The sequence below is a fragment of the Odontesthes bonariensis genome, chromosome 3 (assembly GCF_027942865.1).
Source record: "Odontesthes bonariensis isolate fOdoBon6 chromosome 3, fOdoBon6.hap1, whole genome shotgun sequence".
Taxonomy (NCBI): Eukaryota; Metazoa; Chordata; class Actinopteri; order Atheriniformes; family Atherinopsidae; genus Odontesthes; species Odontesthes bonariensis.
Window position 1 is genome coordinate 2,699,428 of NC_134508.1, and position 20,553 is coordinate 2,719,980.

The 20,553-nt window shown below is 45.0% G+C and overlaps 2 protein-coding genes across 2 annotated transcripts; both read left to right on the plus strand.

Annotated features, from left to right (window-relative positions):
* Positions 1-1,549: 1,549 nt before the first annotated feature.
* LOC142377977 (nuclear factor 7, ovary-like) lies at positions 1,550-2,929 on the plus strand. Its single transcript, XM_075462313.1, has one exon. It carries the CDS (start codon positions 1,550-1,552, stop codon positions 2,927-2,929), a length of 1,380 nt encoding a protein of 459 aa, XP_075318428.1.
* Positions 2,930-16,793: 13,864 nt separating this feature from the next.
* On the plus strand, positions 16,794-19,713 carry LOC142377646 (nuclear factor 7, ovary-like). Its single transcript, XM_075461954.1, has one exon. It carries the CDS (start codon positions 16,794-16,796, stop codon positions 18,177-18,179), a length of 1,386 nt encoding a protein of 461 aa, XP_075318069.1. The 3' UTR covers positions 18,180-19,713.
* Positions 19,714-20,553: the final 840 nt, after the last annotated feature.

Here is a 20,553-nt window from a genome sequence, read left to right on the forward strand (position 1 = left end):
CGTCCTGAGTTCCTCAAGGCTCTGGATGTTGTGGGGCTGTCTTGGTTGACACGCCTCTGCAGCATCGCGTGGACATCGGGGGCAGTGCCTCTGGACTGGCAGATCGGGGTGGTGGTCCCCCTCTTTAAAAAGGGGGACCGGAGGGTGTGTTCCAACTATAGGGGGATCACACTCCTCAGCCTCCCATGTAAGGTCTATTCAGGGGTACTGGAGAGGAGGATCCGACGGATAGTGGAATCTCGGATTCAGGAGGTGCAGTGTGGTTTTCGTCCTGGCCGTGGAACAGTGGACCAGCTCTATACCCTCCGCAGGGTCCTGGAGGGTGCATGGGAGTTCGCCCAACCAGTCTACATGTGTTTTGTGGACTTGGAGAAGGCGTTCGACCGTGTCCCTCGGGGACTCTTGTGGGGGGTGCTCCGGGAGTATGGAGTGCCGGACTCTTTGATACAGGCTGTTCGGTCTCTGTATGACCGGTGTCAGAGTTTGGTCCGCATTGCCGGCAGTAAGTCGGACATGTTTCCTGTGAGGGTTGGACTCCGTCAGGGCTGCCCTTTGTCACCGATTCTGTTCATAATTTTTATGGACCTAACCACTAAAGTTGGTTATTAAATAATTTACCATAGATATGTAGGCTACCCAGACAGACCAGTAGAGCTGACTTATATCTTATAATAACGAATGTACAGTAATAAAGATTTCAGCTGCTCAGGTAGCCTGGCCTAAATGACTGCAGGGGGCCTAAACGACTGCAGGGGGCCTAAACGACTGCAGGGGGGCCTAAACGACTGCAGGGGGGCCTAAACGACTGCAGGGGGCCTAAACGACCTGCTCCCGATTAGCCACAACCACCTATAGCCGGCTTCAGTCAAGTACAATTAGCTCCATTTTGTGCCACAACATTCACATTGTTTCAGCTGCATCTTGTGATCCCATCACATTGTCATGGCCAAACACACATGCTCACAGACACTGATGTTGTATGTGGTCATTGGGTATGTTTACTGTGATTAAAAACAGCTGGTTGCAGAAGTCATAACCTCCATATCTGCTGTTGCTGAGTTCAGCTGCTTATTCTTCTTTTTAACAGAGCTGCATCACAACTGAATGTTTTACATTCTTCATAGTATTTGTTGTTCTGAACTGTGCAGATAAAAATATAAAACCTACTTATCATTAACTTTCAGAGCTGCTGGCAGGTTTCTCTGGAATGAAACACACCTTAGTTGCAGGTAAGGCAGCAGGTCTAACAGGTTTAAGCTCCACCCGACTGACCTGAGACGGAGCAGGAAACAGTCAGAGATTCTTCTTCACTACAGAGAGACACACAGACGATCAGATTCACCTTCAGACCAAACTCACAGCTTCCTCTGAGCGAGTCCAGCTGCAGGAGAGAGAAGTGGAAACTTCAAGCTGCTCACACTCCACACACTGAAGGTGAGTTTGACCAAAAACACCACAAACAGTCAGTTTGATGAAGTCAGTAGAGCTGGGAGGGGAGCCATGGCTGACTGTATTCTGTCTGCTGTTTTCAGCTTCACTCACAGACTAAATGGCTTCCAGATCAGAGAGAAATTTCTGCTGTTCGGTCTGTCATGACATCTACCGATATCCTGTTATTCTGTCATGTAGCCACAGCTTCTGTAGAGACTGTCTGAGGAGCTGGTGGAAGGAGAAACCAGCACGACAGTGTCCAGTTTGTAGGAAAATATCTGTGACAGAACCACTCTGTAACCTCGGGTTGAAGAATCTGTGTGAGTCCTTCGTACAGGACAGAGATCACAGAGCTTCAGAGGCTCTCTGCAGTCTGCACTCTGAGAAACTCAAACTCTTCTGTCTGGACCATCAGCAGCCGGTTTGTCTCATCTGCAGAGATTCAGAAAAACACTCCAACCACAGATTCAGACCCATCGATGAAGCTGCACAGCAACACAAGAAGGAACTTCAGAAATCTCTGGAACCCTTAAAGAAGAAACTGGAGCTCCAGAAGAAAGTTACAGAGAAGTTTGATCAAACAGCAGAACACATTAAGGTCCAGGCCCGACACACAGAGAGGCAGATTAAGGAGCAGTTTAAGAAGCTTCGGCAGTTTTTAGCAGAGGAAGAGGAGGCCAGGCTGGCTGCACTGAGGGAGGAAGAGCAGCAGAAGAGTGGGATGATGAAGGAGAAGATGGAGGCTCTGAGCAGAGAGATGGCAGCTCTTTCAGACACAGTCAGAGCCACAGAGGAGGAGCTGAGAGCTGAAGGCGTCTCATTCCTGAACCACTACAAGGCTGCAGTGGAAAGAGTCCAGCGCTGCCCCCTGCTGGATGATCCACAGCTGCCTGCAGGAGCTCTGATAGACCAGGCCAAACACCTGGGCAACCTGGCCTTCAACATCTGGAACAAGATGAAGGACATGGTCCAATACACTCCTCTCATTATGGACCCAAACACTGCTGGTCCAAAGCTCATCCTGTCTGAGGATCTGACCGCTGTGAGTTTAGGAGAGGAACAGAACCTTCCTGATAATCCAGAGAGGTTCAGAGGATTCGCTGTTCTGAGTTCTGAGGGCTTTAACTCAGGGACTCACAGCTGGGATGTCGAGGTTGGAGACAGTACAGCCTGGTTACTTGGTGTGTTAGCAGAATCTGATGATAGGAAGGGAAGATTATCGACTGGATTGTGGATGATTGGGCTCTATAAAGGTGAATACAAAGCATGGTCACCACCAGCTGGACTCACTCTTCTGTCAGTACCAAAGAAGCTCCGGAGGATCAGAGTGAATCTGGACTGGAACAAAGGAAAGCTGACGTTCTCTGATCTTGGTAGAAACACACACATACACACCATCACACACACTTTCACTGAGAAGATGTTTCCATATATCTTCGGTGTGAATAAAGTGAAGATGTTACCTCTGAAGGTCTCAGTGACGGTGGAACAGATCTGATGTGTTCAGGATGAAGAACACAGTTCACATGAGACTTTATTGATCTGTTTGAAACTCAGTGTTTTCATCTTCAAACAGGAACATTTTAGACATTTTCAACTCTTCTTCTTTTAAATCAAACATGAAGACTTTCCTGTTCGCTGCATTTAATGAGCAGGAATCATTTGGCCTGGAGGACTCTGATTGATAACTCGTAACCAAAGAACCTTTTTGTGATTTGTAATGGAAAATGAATTCTTCTATGCATTGTATTGAGTGTTACTGTGTATAACCTGCAGATGACCTTGTTGCCAGATCCCAACACATCCCGTTTTTCTCTTTCCTCCCGAGAACACGGTGTGCTGGTTGTATGATAAAGCTGCACTTTAAGCAGGATAGAAGGGAAGCTGGGACTTGCAGCTGTGTCTGTGTAACCTCGACTGTAGCTGGGGAGGAAAGGTAGATAAGAACGCTCAACTACACCCGAGGAGCGATGACGCAACAATGTGCATTATAACCGACTTGTTTTTGTCTCGGTGGTCAGAGCAGCTCTGTACTTCGTGCTGTGTTGTTCTCTCTTGCAAGATATTATTAAAAGCCTCTTATCTCCTCAGAAAATAACCGACTCTGAGCCTTACTAACATTTCCACCACAGACTCTCAACCGCTTCTGTTTGAGTTCAGCCTCCACATTCGTTTCTTTGCACATCTCCTTTGCAGTTGTCTGTGCATCAGAAAATCCAGTGGTTCTGCAGCAGGTGAGGGAATGGCTGGTTTTCTTTAGCAGGTTGGCAGCGACCTCTAGCTGCACGGAGGGTGATTGCATCAGTTTACTCACACGCTGGATGTTGCTCAGAATGTCATACATGGCTGTACAGATGCGAATGGATCCAATCTCCTCAGCCAAAGACTGAGCTGCAACTCTCACCAAAGGGTCTACAGTTGACTCCCTCCAGGAGAGCCTCTCTGATTTGCCTCACTGCCTCAATGCTTTTTATGTCAGTGTCGAGGGTCCAATTCAGGTCATTTGAGACTTTAGATCCCAGAAACTTGAATTTCCAGCAATTATTTATCAATTATTTGTGTCATCTAGTCATGCTAACAGTGATCCATAAAAATGAGGAAGAGTGTGAGCAGCCTGTGACAGCACAGTCCCTCCAAAAGTTAAAACACACACTGAGCTAATCCTATAACTGGGCTGACTAAAAAGAATTTGGGTCCTGCAGACCCCTCCCACAGATTAACAGGCAAATTGGCCAGTCTTGGCTGAAACGAGTTTCAATGGGGGCTGTTATCACACAGTGAACCTAAACCAGCAGCAAGCCTACTTAGCAGTCAAAGTACAGCAAAAAGCAGCCTGGTACACAAGAAACATGTAATTTACTTATTCTGGATTAATCAAGGAGTTCACAGTCCCTCCAAAAGTTAAAACACACACTGAGCTAACACACTATCTGGGCTGACTAAAAAGAACTTGGGTCCTGCTGACCACTCCCACAGATTAACAGGCAAATTGTCTGGAACTAGTTTAAATGGGACTGTTATTACACAGTGAAACTAAACCAGCAGCAAGCCTACTTAGCAGTCAAAGTGTCACGGTGGGGTTTAGGGAAGGACACGGATGCGGACTTAAGAAGAAAGGTAGGTTTATTAAGGCAAAAATAACAATAACAAAGTTCAAACTAAAAGTGCGGCTGAGCCGGATACAGAAAACATAACTGGGAAAAAAAACAAACAAGGCTTTCATGGCATGGAATAAATAAATACTTGCTTTGGTCAGAACAGGTTGTGGCATGGCATGAAGGGCAGGTGACAAACATAAAGATCCGACGACAAAAGAGGGGAGACTGGAAACTAAATACAGGGCTGGGAGTGATTGGAGAGTGAGTGCAGCTGGTGACAATGACTAACGGGTGCAGTGAATGAACTGATGATGTGAATGAACCAATGACCAGAGTGAGGGGGAAAAACAAATGACAAGACTGAAACTCAAAACCTGGACATGAACTGAACACCTAAAACATAAAACTTAACACATGAGTCCCATGGCGTGACACAAAGTACAGTAAAAAGCAGCCTGGTACACAAGAAAAATGTTACTTACTTATTCTGGATGAATCAAGGAGTTCACAGGCCCTCCAAAAGTTAAAACACACACTGAGCTAACACACTTCCTGGGCTGACTAAAAAGAACTTGGGTCAAGCAGACTCCTCCCACAGATTAACAGGCAAATTGGCCAGTCTTGGCTGAAACTAGTTTCAATGTCGGCTGGCAATGTTGGCTGAAAGCCAACTTTTCGGGTAAAATTAGTTGCAGGGGGCTAAAATAAAGCTAGATATGATTAGCCACAACCACCTATAGCCGGCTTCAGTCAAGTACAATTATCTCCATTTTGTGCCACAACATTCACATTGTTTCAGCTGCATCTTGTGATCCCATCACATTGTCATGGCCAAACACACATGCTCACAGACACAGATGTTGTATATGGTCATTGGGTATGTTTACTGTGATTAAAAACAGCTGGTTGCAGAAGTCATAACCTCCATATCTGCTGTTGCTGAGTTTAGCTGCTTAATCTTCTTTTTCACAGAGCTGCATCACAACTGAATGTTTTAAATCAAATCAAATCAAATTTATTGGTATGGCAAATTTCATGTACAAACAATTAAAAGTGCTTTACATAAAATAAAAGCATTGCAGCAGGGAATCATTAAAAATACATGACATAATATAAAGAGAAATAATTAAAACCATTTATATTAATTTAAAAACAAGCAACAGTCCAGATAAGTTCAAAGATATTTTGCAGATTTCATGCATAGACACATGAGAAAAGAAATGTTTTTAACCTGGATTTAAAAAGGTTTACATTTGGTGAAAGTTTAATCTCCACTGGCAGTTTGTTCCACTTGTTTGCAGCATAACAGCTAAATGCTGCTTCTCCATGTTTAGTCTGGACTCTGGACTGGACCAGCTGACCTGAGTCCTTGGATCTAAGAGCTCTGCTGTGTTTATATTCTCTGAACATATCACAGATGTATTATGGGCCTAAACCGTTTTGGGATTTGTAAACCATCAGCAGGCTTTTAAAATCTATTCTGTGACTGGCTGGAAGCCAGAGTAAAGATTTTAAAACTGGTGTGATGTGTTCAGATCTCTTAGTCCGGGTTAAAACTCCAGCAGCAGCGTTCTGGATGAGCTGCAGATGTTTAATGCTCTTTTTGGGAAATACATTTGGGAAGTTTTACATTCTTCATAGTGTTTGTTGTTCTGAACTGTGCAGATAAAGTCATGAATGTCATCCTGCTGGCAGGCATGGAATGAAACACACCTTAGTTACAGGTGAGGCAGCAGGTCTAACAGGTTTAAGCTCCACCCAACTGACCTGAGACGGAGCAGGAAACAGTCAGAGATTCTTCTTCACTACAGAGAGACACACAGACGATCAGATTCACCTTCAGACCAAACTCACAGCTCCCTCTGAGCGAGTCCAGCTGCAGGAGAGACAAGTGGAAACTTCAAGCTGCTCACACTCCACACACTGAAGGTGAGTTTGACCAAAAACACCACAAACAGTCAGTTTGATGAAGTCAGTAGAGCTGGGAGGGGAGCCATGGCTGACTGTATTCTGTCTGCTGTTTTCAGCTTCACTCACAGACTAAATGGCTTCCAGATCAGAGAGAGATTTCTGCTGTTCGGTCTGTCATGACATCTACAGAGATCCTGTTGTTCTGTCATGTAGCCACAGCTTCTGTAGAGACTGTCTGAGGAGCTGGTGGAAGGACAAACCAGCACAAGAGTGTCCAGTTTGTAGGGAAATATCTGTGACAAAACCACTCTGTAACCTGGTGTTGAAGAATCTGTGTGAGTCCTTCGTACAGGACAGAGATCACAGAGCTTCAGAGGCTCTCTGCAGTCTGCACTCTGAGAAACTCAAACTCTTCTGTCTGGACCATCAGCAGCCGGTTTGTATCATCTGCAGAGATTCAGAAAAACACTCCAACCACAGATTCAGACCCATCGATGAAGCTGCACAGCAACACAAGAAGGAACTTCAGAAATCTCTGGAACCCTTAAAGGAGAAACTGGAGCTCCAGAAGAAAGTTACAGAGAAGTTTGATCAAACAGCAGAACACATTAAGGTCCAGGCCCGACACACAGAGAGGCAGATTAAGGAGCAGTTTAAGAAGCTTCAGCAGTTTTTAGCAGAGGAAGAGGAGGCCAGGCTGGCTGCACTGAGGGAGGAAGAGCAGCAGAAGAGTGGGATGATGAAGGAGAAGATGGAGGCTCTGAGCAGAGAGATGGCAGCTCTTTCAGACACAGTCAGAGCCACAGAGGAGGAGCTGAGAGCTGAAGGCGTCTCATTCCTGAACCACTACAAGGCTGCAGTGGAAAGAGTCCAGCGCTGCCCCCTGCTGGATGATCCACAGCTGCCTGCAGGAGCTCTGATAGACCAGGCCAAACACCTGGGCAACCTGGCCTTCAACATCTGGAACAAGATGAAGGACATGGTCCAATACACTCCTCTCATTATGGACCCAAACACTGCTGGTTCAAAGCTCATCCTGTCTGAGGATCTGACCGCTGTGAGTGCAGGAGAGGAACAGAACCTTCCTGATAATCCAGAGAGGTTCAGAAGATTCGGTGTTCTGAGTTCTGAGGGCTTTAACTCAGGGACTCACAGCTGGGATGTCGAGGTTGGAGACAGTACATGGTGGAGACTTGGTGTGTTAGCAGAATCTGCTGAGAGGAAGGAAGACATATTGCCTGGATTGTGGATGATTTGGTTTTATAAAGGTAAATACACACATACACACCATCACACACACTTTCACTGAGAAGATGTTTCCATATATCAACACTGATAATAAAGCTAAGATGTTACCTCTGAAGGTCTCAGTGACGGTGGAACAGATCTGATGTGTTCAGGATGAAGAACACAGTTCACATGAGACTTTATTGATCTGTGTGAAACTCAGTGTTTTCATCTTCAAACAGGAACATTTTAGATGTATTGATCTGATCTGTCAGCAGAGCTGCTGTTTGGCTTTAAACTCTGATCAGTTCAGTTTGATCAGCTTCATATCTGCTTAATAATCTGTACTGATGAAACGTCACATGAAGTCGATGACCTGAAGTTTAGTTTTGCTGTGGCAGCGGCTTCACCTTTAATTTCAGTTGCTGACATTTTCAAACGTGTTCGTTAATATGTTTAACATCCATGTTCTCAGCAGCGATCAATAATCTGTATTTTCACTGTGTTCCAGGTACATTTACATGTTTTTCTGCCTTTATAATGAGGGATGCTCTGATCGCTCAGCTGCTCATCATCAGATCAGACTGATCAGAGAAATATGATCATTTTAAATCAGTTAAACTCTGATCACAGACATCTGAATATAAAATGTATCTATAGATATAATATGGATCATATATGTGGAACAAACTCCCAGATAACTGCAGCTCTGCATCAACTCTTCTTCTTTTAAATCAAACATGAAGACTTTCCTGTTCGCTGCATTTACTGAGCAGGAATCATTTGGCCTGGAGGACTCTGATTGATAACTCGTAACCAAAGAACCTTTTTGTGATTTGTAATGGAAAATGAATTCTTCTATGCATTGTATTGAGTGTTACTGTGTATAACCTGCAGATGACCTTGTTGCCAGATCCCAACACATCCCGTTTTTCTCTTTCCTCCCGAGAACACGGTGTGCTGGTTGTATGATAAAGCTGCACTTTAAGCAGGATAGAAGGGAAGCTGGGACTTGCAGCTGTGTCTGTGTAACCTCGACTGTAGCTGGGGAGGAAAGGTAGATAAGAACGCTCAACTACACCCGAGGAGCGATGACGCAACAATGTGCATTATAACCGACTTGTTTTTGTCTCGGTGGTCAGAGCAGCTCTGTACTTCGTGCTGTGTTGTTCTCTCTTGCAAGATATTATTAAAAGCCTCTTATCTCCTCAGAAAATAACCGACTCTGAGCCTTACTAACATTTCCACCACAGACTCTCAACCGCTTTTGTCTGAGTTCAGCCTCCACATTCGTTTCTTTGCACATCTCCTTTGCAGTTGTCTGTGCATCAGAAAATCCAGTGGTTCTGCAGCAGGTGAGGGAATGGCTGGTTTTCTTTAGCAGGTTGGCAGCGACCTCTAGCTGCACGGAGGGTGATTGCATCAGTTTACTCACACGCTGGATCTGACTCAGAATGTCATTCATGGCTGTACAGATGCGAATGGATCCAATCTCCTCAGCCAAAGACTGAGCTGCAACTCTCACCAAAGGGTCTACAGTTGACTCCCTCACCTCCAGGAGAGCCTCTCTGATTTGCCTCACTGCCTCAATGCTTTTTATGTCAGTGTCGAGGGTCCAATTCAGGTCATTTCAGACTTTAGATCCCAGAAACTTGAATTTCCAGCAATTATTTATTGATTATATTTATCATCTAGTCGTACTAACAGTGGTCCATAAAAATGAGGAAGAGTGTGAGCAGCCTGTGACAGCACAGTCCCTCCAAAAGTTAAAACACACGCTGAGCTAATCCTATAACTGGGCTGATTAAAAAGAACTTGGGTCATGCAGACCCCTCCCACAGATTAACAGGCAAATTAGCTGAAACTAGTTTCAATGGGGGTTTTTATCACACAGTGAAACTAAACCAGCAGCAAGCCTACTTAGCAGTCAAAGTATAGCAAAAAGCAGCCTGGTACACAAGAAAAATGTTACTTACTTATTCTGGATGAATCCAGGAGTTCCCAGTCCCTCCAAAAGTTAAAACACACACTGAGCTAACACACGACCTGGGCTAACTAAGAAGAACTTGGGTCATGCAGACCCCTCCCACAGATTAACAGGCAAATTGGCGAGTCTTGGCTGACACTTGTTTTAATGTCGGCTGGCAATGTTGGCTGAAAGCCAACTTTTCGTGTAAAATTAGTTGCAGGGGGCTAAAATAAAGCTAGATATGATTAGCCACAGGGCTGCACGGTGGTGTGGTGGTTAGCACCGTCGCCTCACAGCAAGAAGGTTCCAGGTTCAACACCCAGCTGGGGCCTTTCTGTGTGGAGTTTGCATGTTCTCCCCGTGTATGCATGGGTTCTCTCCGGGTACTCCGGCTTCCTCCCACTGTCCAAAAAATCATGCATGTTAGGTTGATTGGCATCTCTAAATTGTCCTTAGGAGTGAGTGTGAGCGTGTGTGGTTGTTTGTCTCGTATGTCTCTATGTGGCCCTGCGATGGACTGGCGGCCTGTCCAGGGTGTACCCCGCCTCTCGCCCATTGACTGCTGGGATAGGCTCCAGCCCACCCGCGACCCGATCGATGGATTCAGCGGTATAGATAATGGATGGATGGATGGATGATTAGCCACAACCACCTATAGCCAGCTTCAGTATTATCTCCATTTTGTGCCACAACATTCACATTGTTTCAGCTCCATCTTGTGATCCCATCACATTGTCATGGCCACACACACATGCTCACAGACACTGATGTTGTATGTGGTCATTGGGTATGTTTACTGTGATTAAAAACAGCTGGTTGCAGAAGTCATAACCTCCATGTCGGCTGTTGTTGAGTTCAGCTTCTAATTCTTGTTTTTAACAGAGTTTGAATGTGAGCTGCATCACAAAATATAAAAATGCAGATAAAAATATAAAACCTGCTGATCATTAACTTTCAGAGCTGCTGGCAGGTTTCCCTCTCTGGAATGAAACACACCTTAGTTACAGGTGAGGCAGCAGGTCTAACAGGTTTAAGCTCCACCCGACTCACCTGAGACGGAGCAGGAAACAGTCAGAGATTCTTCTTCACTACAGAGAGACACACAGACGATCAGATTCACCTTCAGACCAAACTCACAGCTTCCTCTGAGCGAGTCCAGCTGCAGGAGAGACAAGTGGAAACTTCAAGCTGCTCACACTCCACACACTGAAGGTGAGTTTGTATGGAGTAAGACAGCTTCCAAAAAGATGTATCCATCATTCTAACCATTCGTACTCGTAATGATAAAGTTGTACACAAAATTCTGCTGTCTTACACACGAGTCTGAGCAATTGTTCGGGTTAGGAATGTTTTTTTATGTGAGTATGAATCTAAAAGCTGTGAGTGCAAAGTCTTGTGAATACAACTCTAATTTCTACGACTACGAATTCTCCACTGTGAACACGAATTCAAGTGTGTGGGTACAACTCGAAAAGTGTTGAAATGACATCACATTGCTCACAGGGGAAAGTAATCGAACCCCGATTGCTCCAACCGCGCATGCGCCAAAGATGGCCGACAGGAGTGCACGCACCATGGATGTATTAATACATCCATGGCATGCATGGTTACGCATTATGGAAAAATGACGAACATCGTGCAGACCCCCCACAAAAGAATACATTCTTGCGTCGTTACAATCCCGATTATGTAAAATACGGCTTCATAAACGGAGGTACCGAGGCAGTGCCGAGAGCCCAGTGCGTGGAGTGTGGGCTATCGCCGTCAAATGACTGAAACAGACTCAGAGCAACGCTGGAGGCTACTCTGAGAGTGAGCCTTTCCCCATCCCACCCAGACTGGATCTGACTGTGTCTCAGAGGCAGGCCCGAATGTCTCATTAGGAGGTGAAGATTCAAAAGATGGAGTTGTATTACTGTTGTTATTATTGTTGTTATTGTTGTTGTTAGTGTTGATTTGTCAGATATAAAGATTCTTCTGGTTCTTCATGCCTGCTGAACCAATTGTCAAATGACTTTGCAGATTATAAGGCTATAGTTTCATTTGCACTTTATTTCAATTTTATTTACAGTTTATTTCATTAAAAAAATATTCATATTATTCGAATGTATTTATTTTGTCACCCTTTTATGGATTCATTGATTTATATATATATTTAAAAATTTTTTATTATAGGTAAAATCTAAATATTGGTACTTTTTCAATTAAAAAGCCTGACTTGATCCTTTAAAAAAATTTATTGTCCCGGCTTGATTTGTGCCAGGAATTATCAGCCTGTTCAGTGGCTTGATGTGTGCAGGTTTACATACACATGTCTAATAAAAGTCTTTGTGATGATCCCATTTTATCATGTCATTTTATTTGACAAGGATCTGCTTGTCAAACTGTAAGTGGATTTGGTTTATTATTGAATACAAATCAAACCGTGAGTGAGGTCAATTAAACCTATACAGTGTAAATATTTAATGGGCCCTGGGCCACTTTGTACTATAAAAATTGGGCCTCAAGGTAAAAAAGGTTAAGAACCCTTGCCTTAGATATCACTACTCATGAGACACACACACACATTAGGTCTTGGGGGGTGCTAGCACTGAGTGGTATCTGGTGGTATCTGGTGTATCTTTGGGTATGTAGGCTGTCCGGAGGGCCACGCTCACAGTTCCACAAGGTTGCCTGCCCCTCAATTTTAAATGCTCACTATTAGGAAATATCAAAGAGCCAGAGGGGCAAGGGGAGGGGTCTTCCCACACCCCTGTTGCCTGGTTGCTGCCTGGGGCGGGAGGGGCCAGGAGGAGGAGTTGTCCTGCTGGTTCGGGGGCTGTGGCGGCTGGGGGGCTGCTGGCCCCCGGATGTGCCCGCTGCGCAACACCCCAGCGGAGTTGGGGGATGGAATGTGTGTGTGGATGTGTGTTTATTTATTTTTTTATTTTCTTATTTTTATTTTTATTTTTTTCTTATATGATTTATGGGGTGACTGGGTCTGGGTCTTGCTGTCCTCTGGCCTGCTTGTGTTGTTCCTGATGGGGGGGGGGCATTGCCTCTCCCTGCTGCTCGCGGCTTCACCCACCTGTGGGCACGTCTTGACTCCCGGGGCGCTTGCCCAGGGGCACTGGGGCGTGCGCTGGCCCACTGCGCTTGGCTGTCTGGGGTTCCTGGCCCTTTCGGGTGTTGGGCGGGGCCTCTGCCGGGGGGTTTGGTGGCGCTCGGGCTCGCGGGGGCCAGTTCCGGCACACGGCCCATGTCTGGGTGGCGGGGGCCTGGCGGGGCTGGTAGACTGCTGCCTCTGGTCACCGAGGGGCCTCTGCCCGATGCTTGTGGGGGCTCTGACCGGGGGCTTCCTCTGCTGTCTTCTGGGGGGATGTGTGGTTGTCCCTACGGTGGGCTTCCCGGGTTCTGTGCTCCTTGGGGGCTGTTGGTGGCCTGGGTGTCCTCTCAGCCTGCTTCTCATTGCTCGGGGGGTGAGGCTTGTGGCCCTATACACTTATACACTCATATTTAAGCATGGTTATTATGTGGGACCATCTATGTGTATTGCATGTTCATGCACACACGCACACACATTAGCCCAGTAGCATGTTCGCTAAGCAGTTGTGTTGTCCTGTGGTTTAAGGTCATCTGTATCCACAGTTGTATTATGTGATTGCTGCTGTTTGTGCTTTTTTGTTTGTTTGTTTGTGTGTTTGTTCTCTGCTCCTGGTGCCTCGAAGCCTGGATTCCCAACAAAAGCCGTGGATTGTCTTCAGTTTTGTTTTTACAGGTGTAGCAGATGGTTTTCTGATTTTTCATTGTTTTTGTCTCTTCATATTTCTGTTCTTTTTTTGTTTTTCCTTCTTCACTCTCCCTCTCTCTCTGTCCCCCGGTCCGGTTCGGCACTATCACATGTTAAGTATTGTAACAAAAAATAAATAAATAAAAATGAGGAGTTGATGGGCATCAAGGGGAGCTTTACATTCATAAAGCTTCCCTTTGGCATAGCAAATGTGTTTGGCATGAACGGTATTCAGATTACAATTCCACTGCCATAATGCTGGACAGGACAAGGGGTTAAAAAGAAAAGAAAAGAAAAAAAAAAGATGTGCAAAAAACCCACAAGATTTCACCCAAACATTTCATTATAAAATGTCATAATGGAAAATGTAAAATAAGCCTTAATAAATAAGTTATTTTACTGCTATTTATACTGTTGGGTAGATTAATCTGCAACAGTGAGCTGTATTTGATCAAATTTAAGGGTTTGGACATTGTAGAAAAGTTCTGAAGTCCTATTGAGGGTTGATCCATGGCAGCATGACTGCAGCAGCGACCATCACATCTGCTGACCTCCCTGACAACAACAAGAGAGAAACAATTCATTATCACAGCTGCAAAGTAATGCTGAAAAAAACGTACTTAATTAGTTAAAGACCGGTCAGCTAATGCCTCACAATGCCAAAAGAATTATTAAATGTATCATTACTATAGGCCTTTATGGTATTTTGGTAATGTTTTAAAATCTAACAATCAAAACAACTTTACATAATGTCACCTGACAATTAAAAGTTAACGGACTTTGAAATGATCACGTTAATTACCTCACGTTAGCCTTCGTTAACAGCTTTCAGTTAGGTCCCTAAATCCATTCCATTTTTAACTTTAACCCTCTGGGGTCTAAGGCCTTCCAAAGACTTTGAGGCAGTTGTCACCACCTTGACATTTTCAAGTATTTCAACTGTAAACATCTATGCAAAAGTGACACATATGGTTGTATTCTGAAAAGCCTCAAAAAAACAATGAGAGTGAAGTGAATGTAATATAAACACGTTTTATTTAGATTGAGGGGAAACACAACTGTACAAAAAAACAGGTTTTAGAGGTCTTCAAACAGTGCAAGAAAACACACTATAAATGTATCTAGCCAAGACTTTTGAAGGTTGAACCTTGTAAACAAAAGTGTTGGCTGCATAAAAGTAAAAAGTGCAGTCAGAAATGTTTTTTTGTTTTCACACAAACTGTAAAAAAGTAATTGTACCTCCAGGCAGTGTCTCTGTTAGTTGAATACTAATTAGATGGGTGTGTAACACCCCTGATTGCCCCCACCCCCCTGTCACTCTCCATGTGATAATTGTCTGTCACTGGCAGGACATTGCTGCCTTCCCCCACATGCTGGCTGAATGGGGCGTGTTCTCACCTGTGAACAGCCACTCAATCACCTGGTACTTTACATGTGAATAGCGATAGGTGTGGCCTAGGAAGCTGCTACTGTCTGAGAGTACAGAAAATCCAAAGATTTCTGTTCACTCTCTTTAAAAAGGGCCAGCTATATAATTTATTTAAAAATATATATATTTGAAAACTAGAAGTTTCAAGGTTTTCAATGGTGTCACTTATATGTTTCAATGACAAAAACTCACAGAGTTACAGATGTGTTTTTGGAGATGTGTCAAAAATCCCGCCGGTGGGCATTAGACCCCAGAGTGTTAACATCGACATTTCATGCAAACCAAATGTAAAAATAAGGATGTCTAACGGTGCGTTCACACCAGACGCGGTCGGGCGATGCGATTACATACAAAGTCAATGCAAAGACGCGATTAGACGCGGATTCGAGCCGGCGGCGCGGTGGGGCGGCGCGGTGAGGCGGTGCGGTGATGCGGTGGCCGCCGCGCGAGTGAAAATATGCAATTCGCGCGAGTTCAAAAAATCCAACTTTGGCGAAATATTCGCGCCAGACAGCCTATCAGCGTTGAGATTCTGGACGACAGTGACGTGGAGACAGATGGACAGGCGCTGTCTGTGACATGCAGATGGGACTGCAGATGGAAATTAGCTTCTAAGCTACAATCTGGTGCAGGTCATCTCTTTACTTTGTAATTAATGTACTTTGCACATGGTCCCTGACAAAATAAAATAAAAAAATTAAATCACCGCCTTCTCCAGGAGTTCCGTCTGGATGACGGCCGCCTCCAGCGGTACCCCAGGCCCACCAGGACCCAGCCCGACGACCCGCTCGGGAGGACCGGCGCCGCGATCTCTCGGCAGGACACCAACCACAGGCGCCCCGCAGCTGAAACGGAGCCGCGGCCCAGCTGCGGAGCGCCTGCAGCCGGCGTCCCGCCGAGAGATCACGGCACCGATCCTCCCGTGGCGGCCGCTTCCAGCGGTGTTTCGGGCTCGCCGGGACCCAGTTTGGTGGCCTGCTCGGGAGGATCGGTGCCGTGATCTCTCGGCGTGACGCCGGCTGCAGGCGCCGGTCCTCCCGAGCGGGTCGTCGGGCTGGGTCCTGGTGGGCCTGGGGTGCCGCTGGAGGCGGCCGTCATCCAGACGCAACTCCTGGAGAAGGCGATGAAATTATCCGAGCTGAATGCACCACCGGATGATGTCACTGACCCAGACACACGGCGTGTGCGTTTCAGACGAATCTCGGACTGCCACAGCAGGTACAAGGACGCGATCAGCCATGAATAGCCCCTTGAGCTATTCACTCGTTTTTTACTCGCGCGAAAGAGGCGTTTGAGGCGATGGAATTTAATTTACACCTGCGTCAACGATCGCGCGATGAAGGCGGTGCGAATATTCGCATCGCGTTTGGTGTGAACGCACCGTAAGAGTATACTTCTGATGGTTAATGCTTAAAAATGTAACATGGCTTTAAAATGCTGTTATTTCATTAACTTACCAGTAATTGTTCTTGACGAGCAGTTGAGATCAACGATGTATTACTCTATAGCTCTGCTGTCGGTCATCTTTGGCGCATGCGCGGTTGGAGCAATCTGGGTTTGATTACTTTCCCCTGTGAGCTATGTGATGTCATTTAAACACTTTTTTTGTCCTACCCACAAACTTGAATTCGTGTTCACAGTGGAGAATTCTTTGTCGTAGAAATTAGAGTTGTATTCACAAGACTCACAGCTATTAGATTCGTACTCACATAAAAAAAACATTCCTAATCTGAACAATTTTTCAGACTCATGTGTAAAACAGCAGAATTTTGTGTACAACTTTATCAATACGAGTACGAATGGTTAGAATGATGGAGACATCTTTTTGGAAGCTGTCTTATTCCATAAGTTTCACCAAAAACACCACAAACAGTCAGTTTGATGAAGTCAGTAGAGCTGGGAGGGGAGCCATGGCTGACTGTATTCTGTCTGCTGTTTTCAGCTTCACTCACAGACTAAATGGCTTCCATATCAGAGGAAGATTTGTGCTGTTCGGTCTGTCATGAGATCTACAGAGATCCTGTTCTCCTGTCATGTAGCCACAGCTTCTGTAGAGACTGTCTGAGGAGCTGGTGGAAGGAGAAACCAGCACAAGAGTGTCCAGTTTGTAAGAGAAGATCTTCAAAGGAAAGCCCACCCTGTACCCTGGCGTTGAAGAATCTGTGTGAGTCCTTCGTACAGGACAGAGATCACAGAGCTTCAGAGGCTCTCTGCAGTCTGCACTCTGAGAAACTCAAACTCTTCTGTCTGGACCATCAGCAGCCGGTTTGTCACATCTGCAGAGATTCAGAAAAACACTCCGACCACAGATTCAGACCCATCGATGAAGCTGCACAGCAACACAAGAAGGAACTTCAGAAATCTCTGGAACCCTTAAAGGAGAAACTGAAGCTCCAGAAGAAAGTTACAGAGAAGTTTGATCAAACAGCAGAACACATTAAGGTCCAGGCCCGACACACAGAGAGGCAGATTAAGGAGCAGTTTAAGAAGCTTCAGCAGTTTTTAGCAGAGGAAGAGGAGGCCAGGCTGGCTGCACTGAGGGAGGAAGAGCAGCAGAAGAGTGGGATGATGAAGGAGAAGATGGAGGCTCTGAGCAGAGAGATGGCAGCTCTTTCAGACACAGTCAGAGCCACAGAGGAGGAGCTGAGAGCTGAAGACGTCTCATTCCTGAACCACTACAAGGCTGCAGTGGAAAGAGTCCAGCGCTGCCCCCTGCTGGATGATCCACAGCTGCCTGCAGGAGCTCTGATAGACCAGGCCAAACACCTGGGCAACCTGGCCTTCAACATCTGGAACAAGATGAAGGACATGGTCCAATGCACTCCTCTCATTATGGACCCAAACACTGCTGGTTCATATCTCATCCTGTCTGAGGATCTGACCGCTGTGAGAGGAGGAGAGAAACAGAACCTTCCTGATAATCCAGAGAGGCTCGGAGGATTTCGTGTTCTGAGTTCTGAGGGCTTTAACTCAGGGACTCACAGCTGGGATGTCGAGGTTGGAGACAGTACAGTCTGGGGACTTGGTGTTTTAGCAGAATCTGCTGAAAGGAAGGGAGACATAAAGCCTCGATTGTGGGCAATTGGGCTCTGTGAAGGTGAATACTCAGTATGGTCACCACCAGCAGCTAAACTCACTCTTCTGTCAGTACCAAAGAAGCTCCGGAGGATCAGAGTGAATCTGGACTGGAACAAAGGAAAGCTGACGTTCTCTGATCTTGATACAAACACACACATACACACCATCACACACACTTTCACTGAGAAGATGTTTCCATATATTTCCACTAATAATAAAGCTAAGATGTTACCTCTGAAGGTCTCAGTGACGGTGGAACAGATCTGATGTGTTCAGGATGAAGAACACAGTTCACATGAGACTTTATTGATCTGTGTGAAACTCAGTGTTTCCATCTTCAAACAGGAACATTTTAGATGTATTGATCTGATCTGTCAGCAGAGCTGCTGTTTGGCTTTAAACTCTGATCAGTTCAGTTTGATCAGCTTCATATCTGCTTAATAATCTGTACTGATGAAACGTCACAGCAAGTCGATGACCTGAAGTTTAGTTTTGCTGTGGCAGCGGCTTCACCTTTAATTTCAGTTGCTGACATTTTCAAACGTGTTCATTGATATGTTTAACATCCATGCTCTCAGCAGCGATCAATAATCTGTATTTTCACTGTGTTCCAGGTACATTTACATGTTTTTATTACTCATCACAGACAGGAAGTAATGCTCCACTCTCAGTAAGGTTCATTTGAGTTAAGTTAATGTTTCCTATGATCTTGGATGCAAACTAACTATCCTCCTTTTTCACCTGGCACCTTAAACATGAATCACACGCTAACATTTGAAGTCTTTGTTAAACAGGACTGGACCAACCAGCAGTGATTTGAACATCCCACTCTGTAAAGGTTTCGTTTGTCTTGTTGTAGCTTGCACATTCTGGCCCACATGTCTACAGAGACAAAGAGCCCAACATCTTCAGTCAACATGTGGACTACATGTCCACCATTGTTGTAGCTTCTTCAGCTAACACGTGATCCCAGCCACCATCCTTTGACCTTACCGACCAAATGACCACAGCCACCATTTTGTTTAGTGATTCTTCCTCTTCTGTGATACACCCACAGATTATCTGTCTTTTACTGTTTCTATATGTTGTATATAGTGTTTTGAAGACAATCATGTTTATTGATAAAGGTATCATTGATTAAAGGGTACCATGCTAAGTTAAAAAAACTCGATTGTGCTATCTTAAAGGAGAAGTTATTATGGGTGCCAATGCCGAAGGAATTAGACACGCATACTAATCTGTTGCCAGACTCTTATTATTTTCCCGTTTCCGTCATGAATTTTGGCGCGCTACTTGTCCAGCAGCGATTGTCCGTCCGGCATAAAAAGCACACCGCTGCATGCGCAACGACCTCGATCAGTGTGCAATGATGTTTGGCTCTCATTAGTCAAAAGGAATTCCGGCAAAATTGGAAAAACCAGGAAAATTGTGATTGGGAAAATGCATTGAAAAGGAAAAAATAGGGGATATTTTTTGCAGTTGGCGCAAAAACTACCATTTTTTGGAGGCCTCATAACTCAGCCATACAGCATCACAGAGACATCATTCAAAGTTTATATGTGACAGGAGACTCTCAGCTTTAACTGAACAAAAGGGTTTGTTCATATATTATACAGCTTTGACACAACCGCAGTTTACGTTTTAGGAAGAGTAAAGCTCGGCCGAGGTGCTTCTCCCACTTAAATCCTCACTCAAAATTTGATACTGCACCAATTCCACGAACAAATGTCTCTCATGTCCAAAATATCTGCCCGATCTGGACAAATTTTACTTCAAAACGTAGGTATTTTTGTCCTCTTTCACCCAAAGTTCCACTCATTGAGCTCTGCCTCACAGATTTCTCACAAATCGCCTCTGAGCACAGAGAGTCCGCCCTCCAGCTCGCATTCCGCCCATTATAAACGGCTAAACTCATAAAATTCATGTGAAAACTCATTTTAAAACTGCCATAAAAAACGAGCCACACATAGTAGCTGAAGAAAAATTACACCGCTGGCTTCTGCTATCTCTTGTGAAGCTCACAGTTCAAGAATTATTCGGATACTACTTTTACTTTTCGAACAGTGACCGTTTGTTCGAGACAATGCGGTTAAAAAAATCCTCCAAGGTTAAAAACTCATAGTCTGTGTACAAATGTCAGTTGGAACTCACACCAGCGTTGCACAGGGTTAGGGTTGCCAACCGTCCCTTGAAAAACGGAATCGTCCCGTATTTAGAAACAAAAGCATCCGTCCCGTATTGAACTGAAAAGGGACGCACTTTGTCCCGTATTACTGTGAGAATCCAAAAATAGGCAGTATCATGCCAATGGAAATGAATAGCGGGGCTTTATATGAAAATATACGGTAAATTTTTCCCAGGCTGTCCTGCTCTGTGACCAATGAGCTGACAGCATATTCACACACGAGAATACGCTCATCCCATTGGTCGAGGAGTTACTGAGAAGATAGCGGAAGACAACAAAGCAGCATATATGGCAGTTACGCAGACGCCAACACTACTTTAAGCAGTGGGAGACAAAGTACTCAACTCCAATAATTGAGTCAAAGTATTGATACTCATGGTCAAATCTTACTCAACTACAAGTAAAAGTCGCTAAAAATTTTACTCAAGTTAAAGTACTGAAGAACTTACTTTTAAA

Excerpts from the sequence above, each read along its gene's own strand:
- LOC142377977 (XM_075462313.1), top strand. The coding sequence starts at position 1,550 with ATGGCTTCCAGATCAGAGAGAAATTTCTGCTGTTCGGTCTGTCATGAC.
- LOC142377646 (XM_075461954.1), top strand. The coding sequence starts at position 16,794 with ATGGCTTCCATATCAGAGGAAGATTTGTGCTGTTCGGTCTGTCATGAG.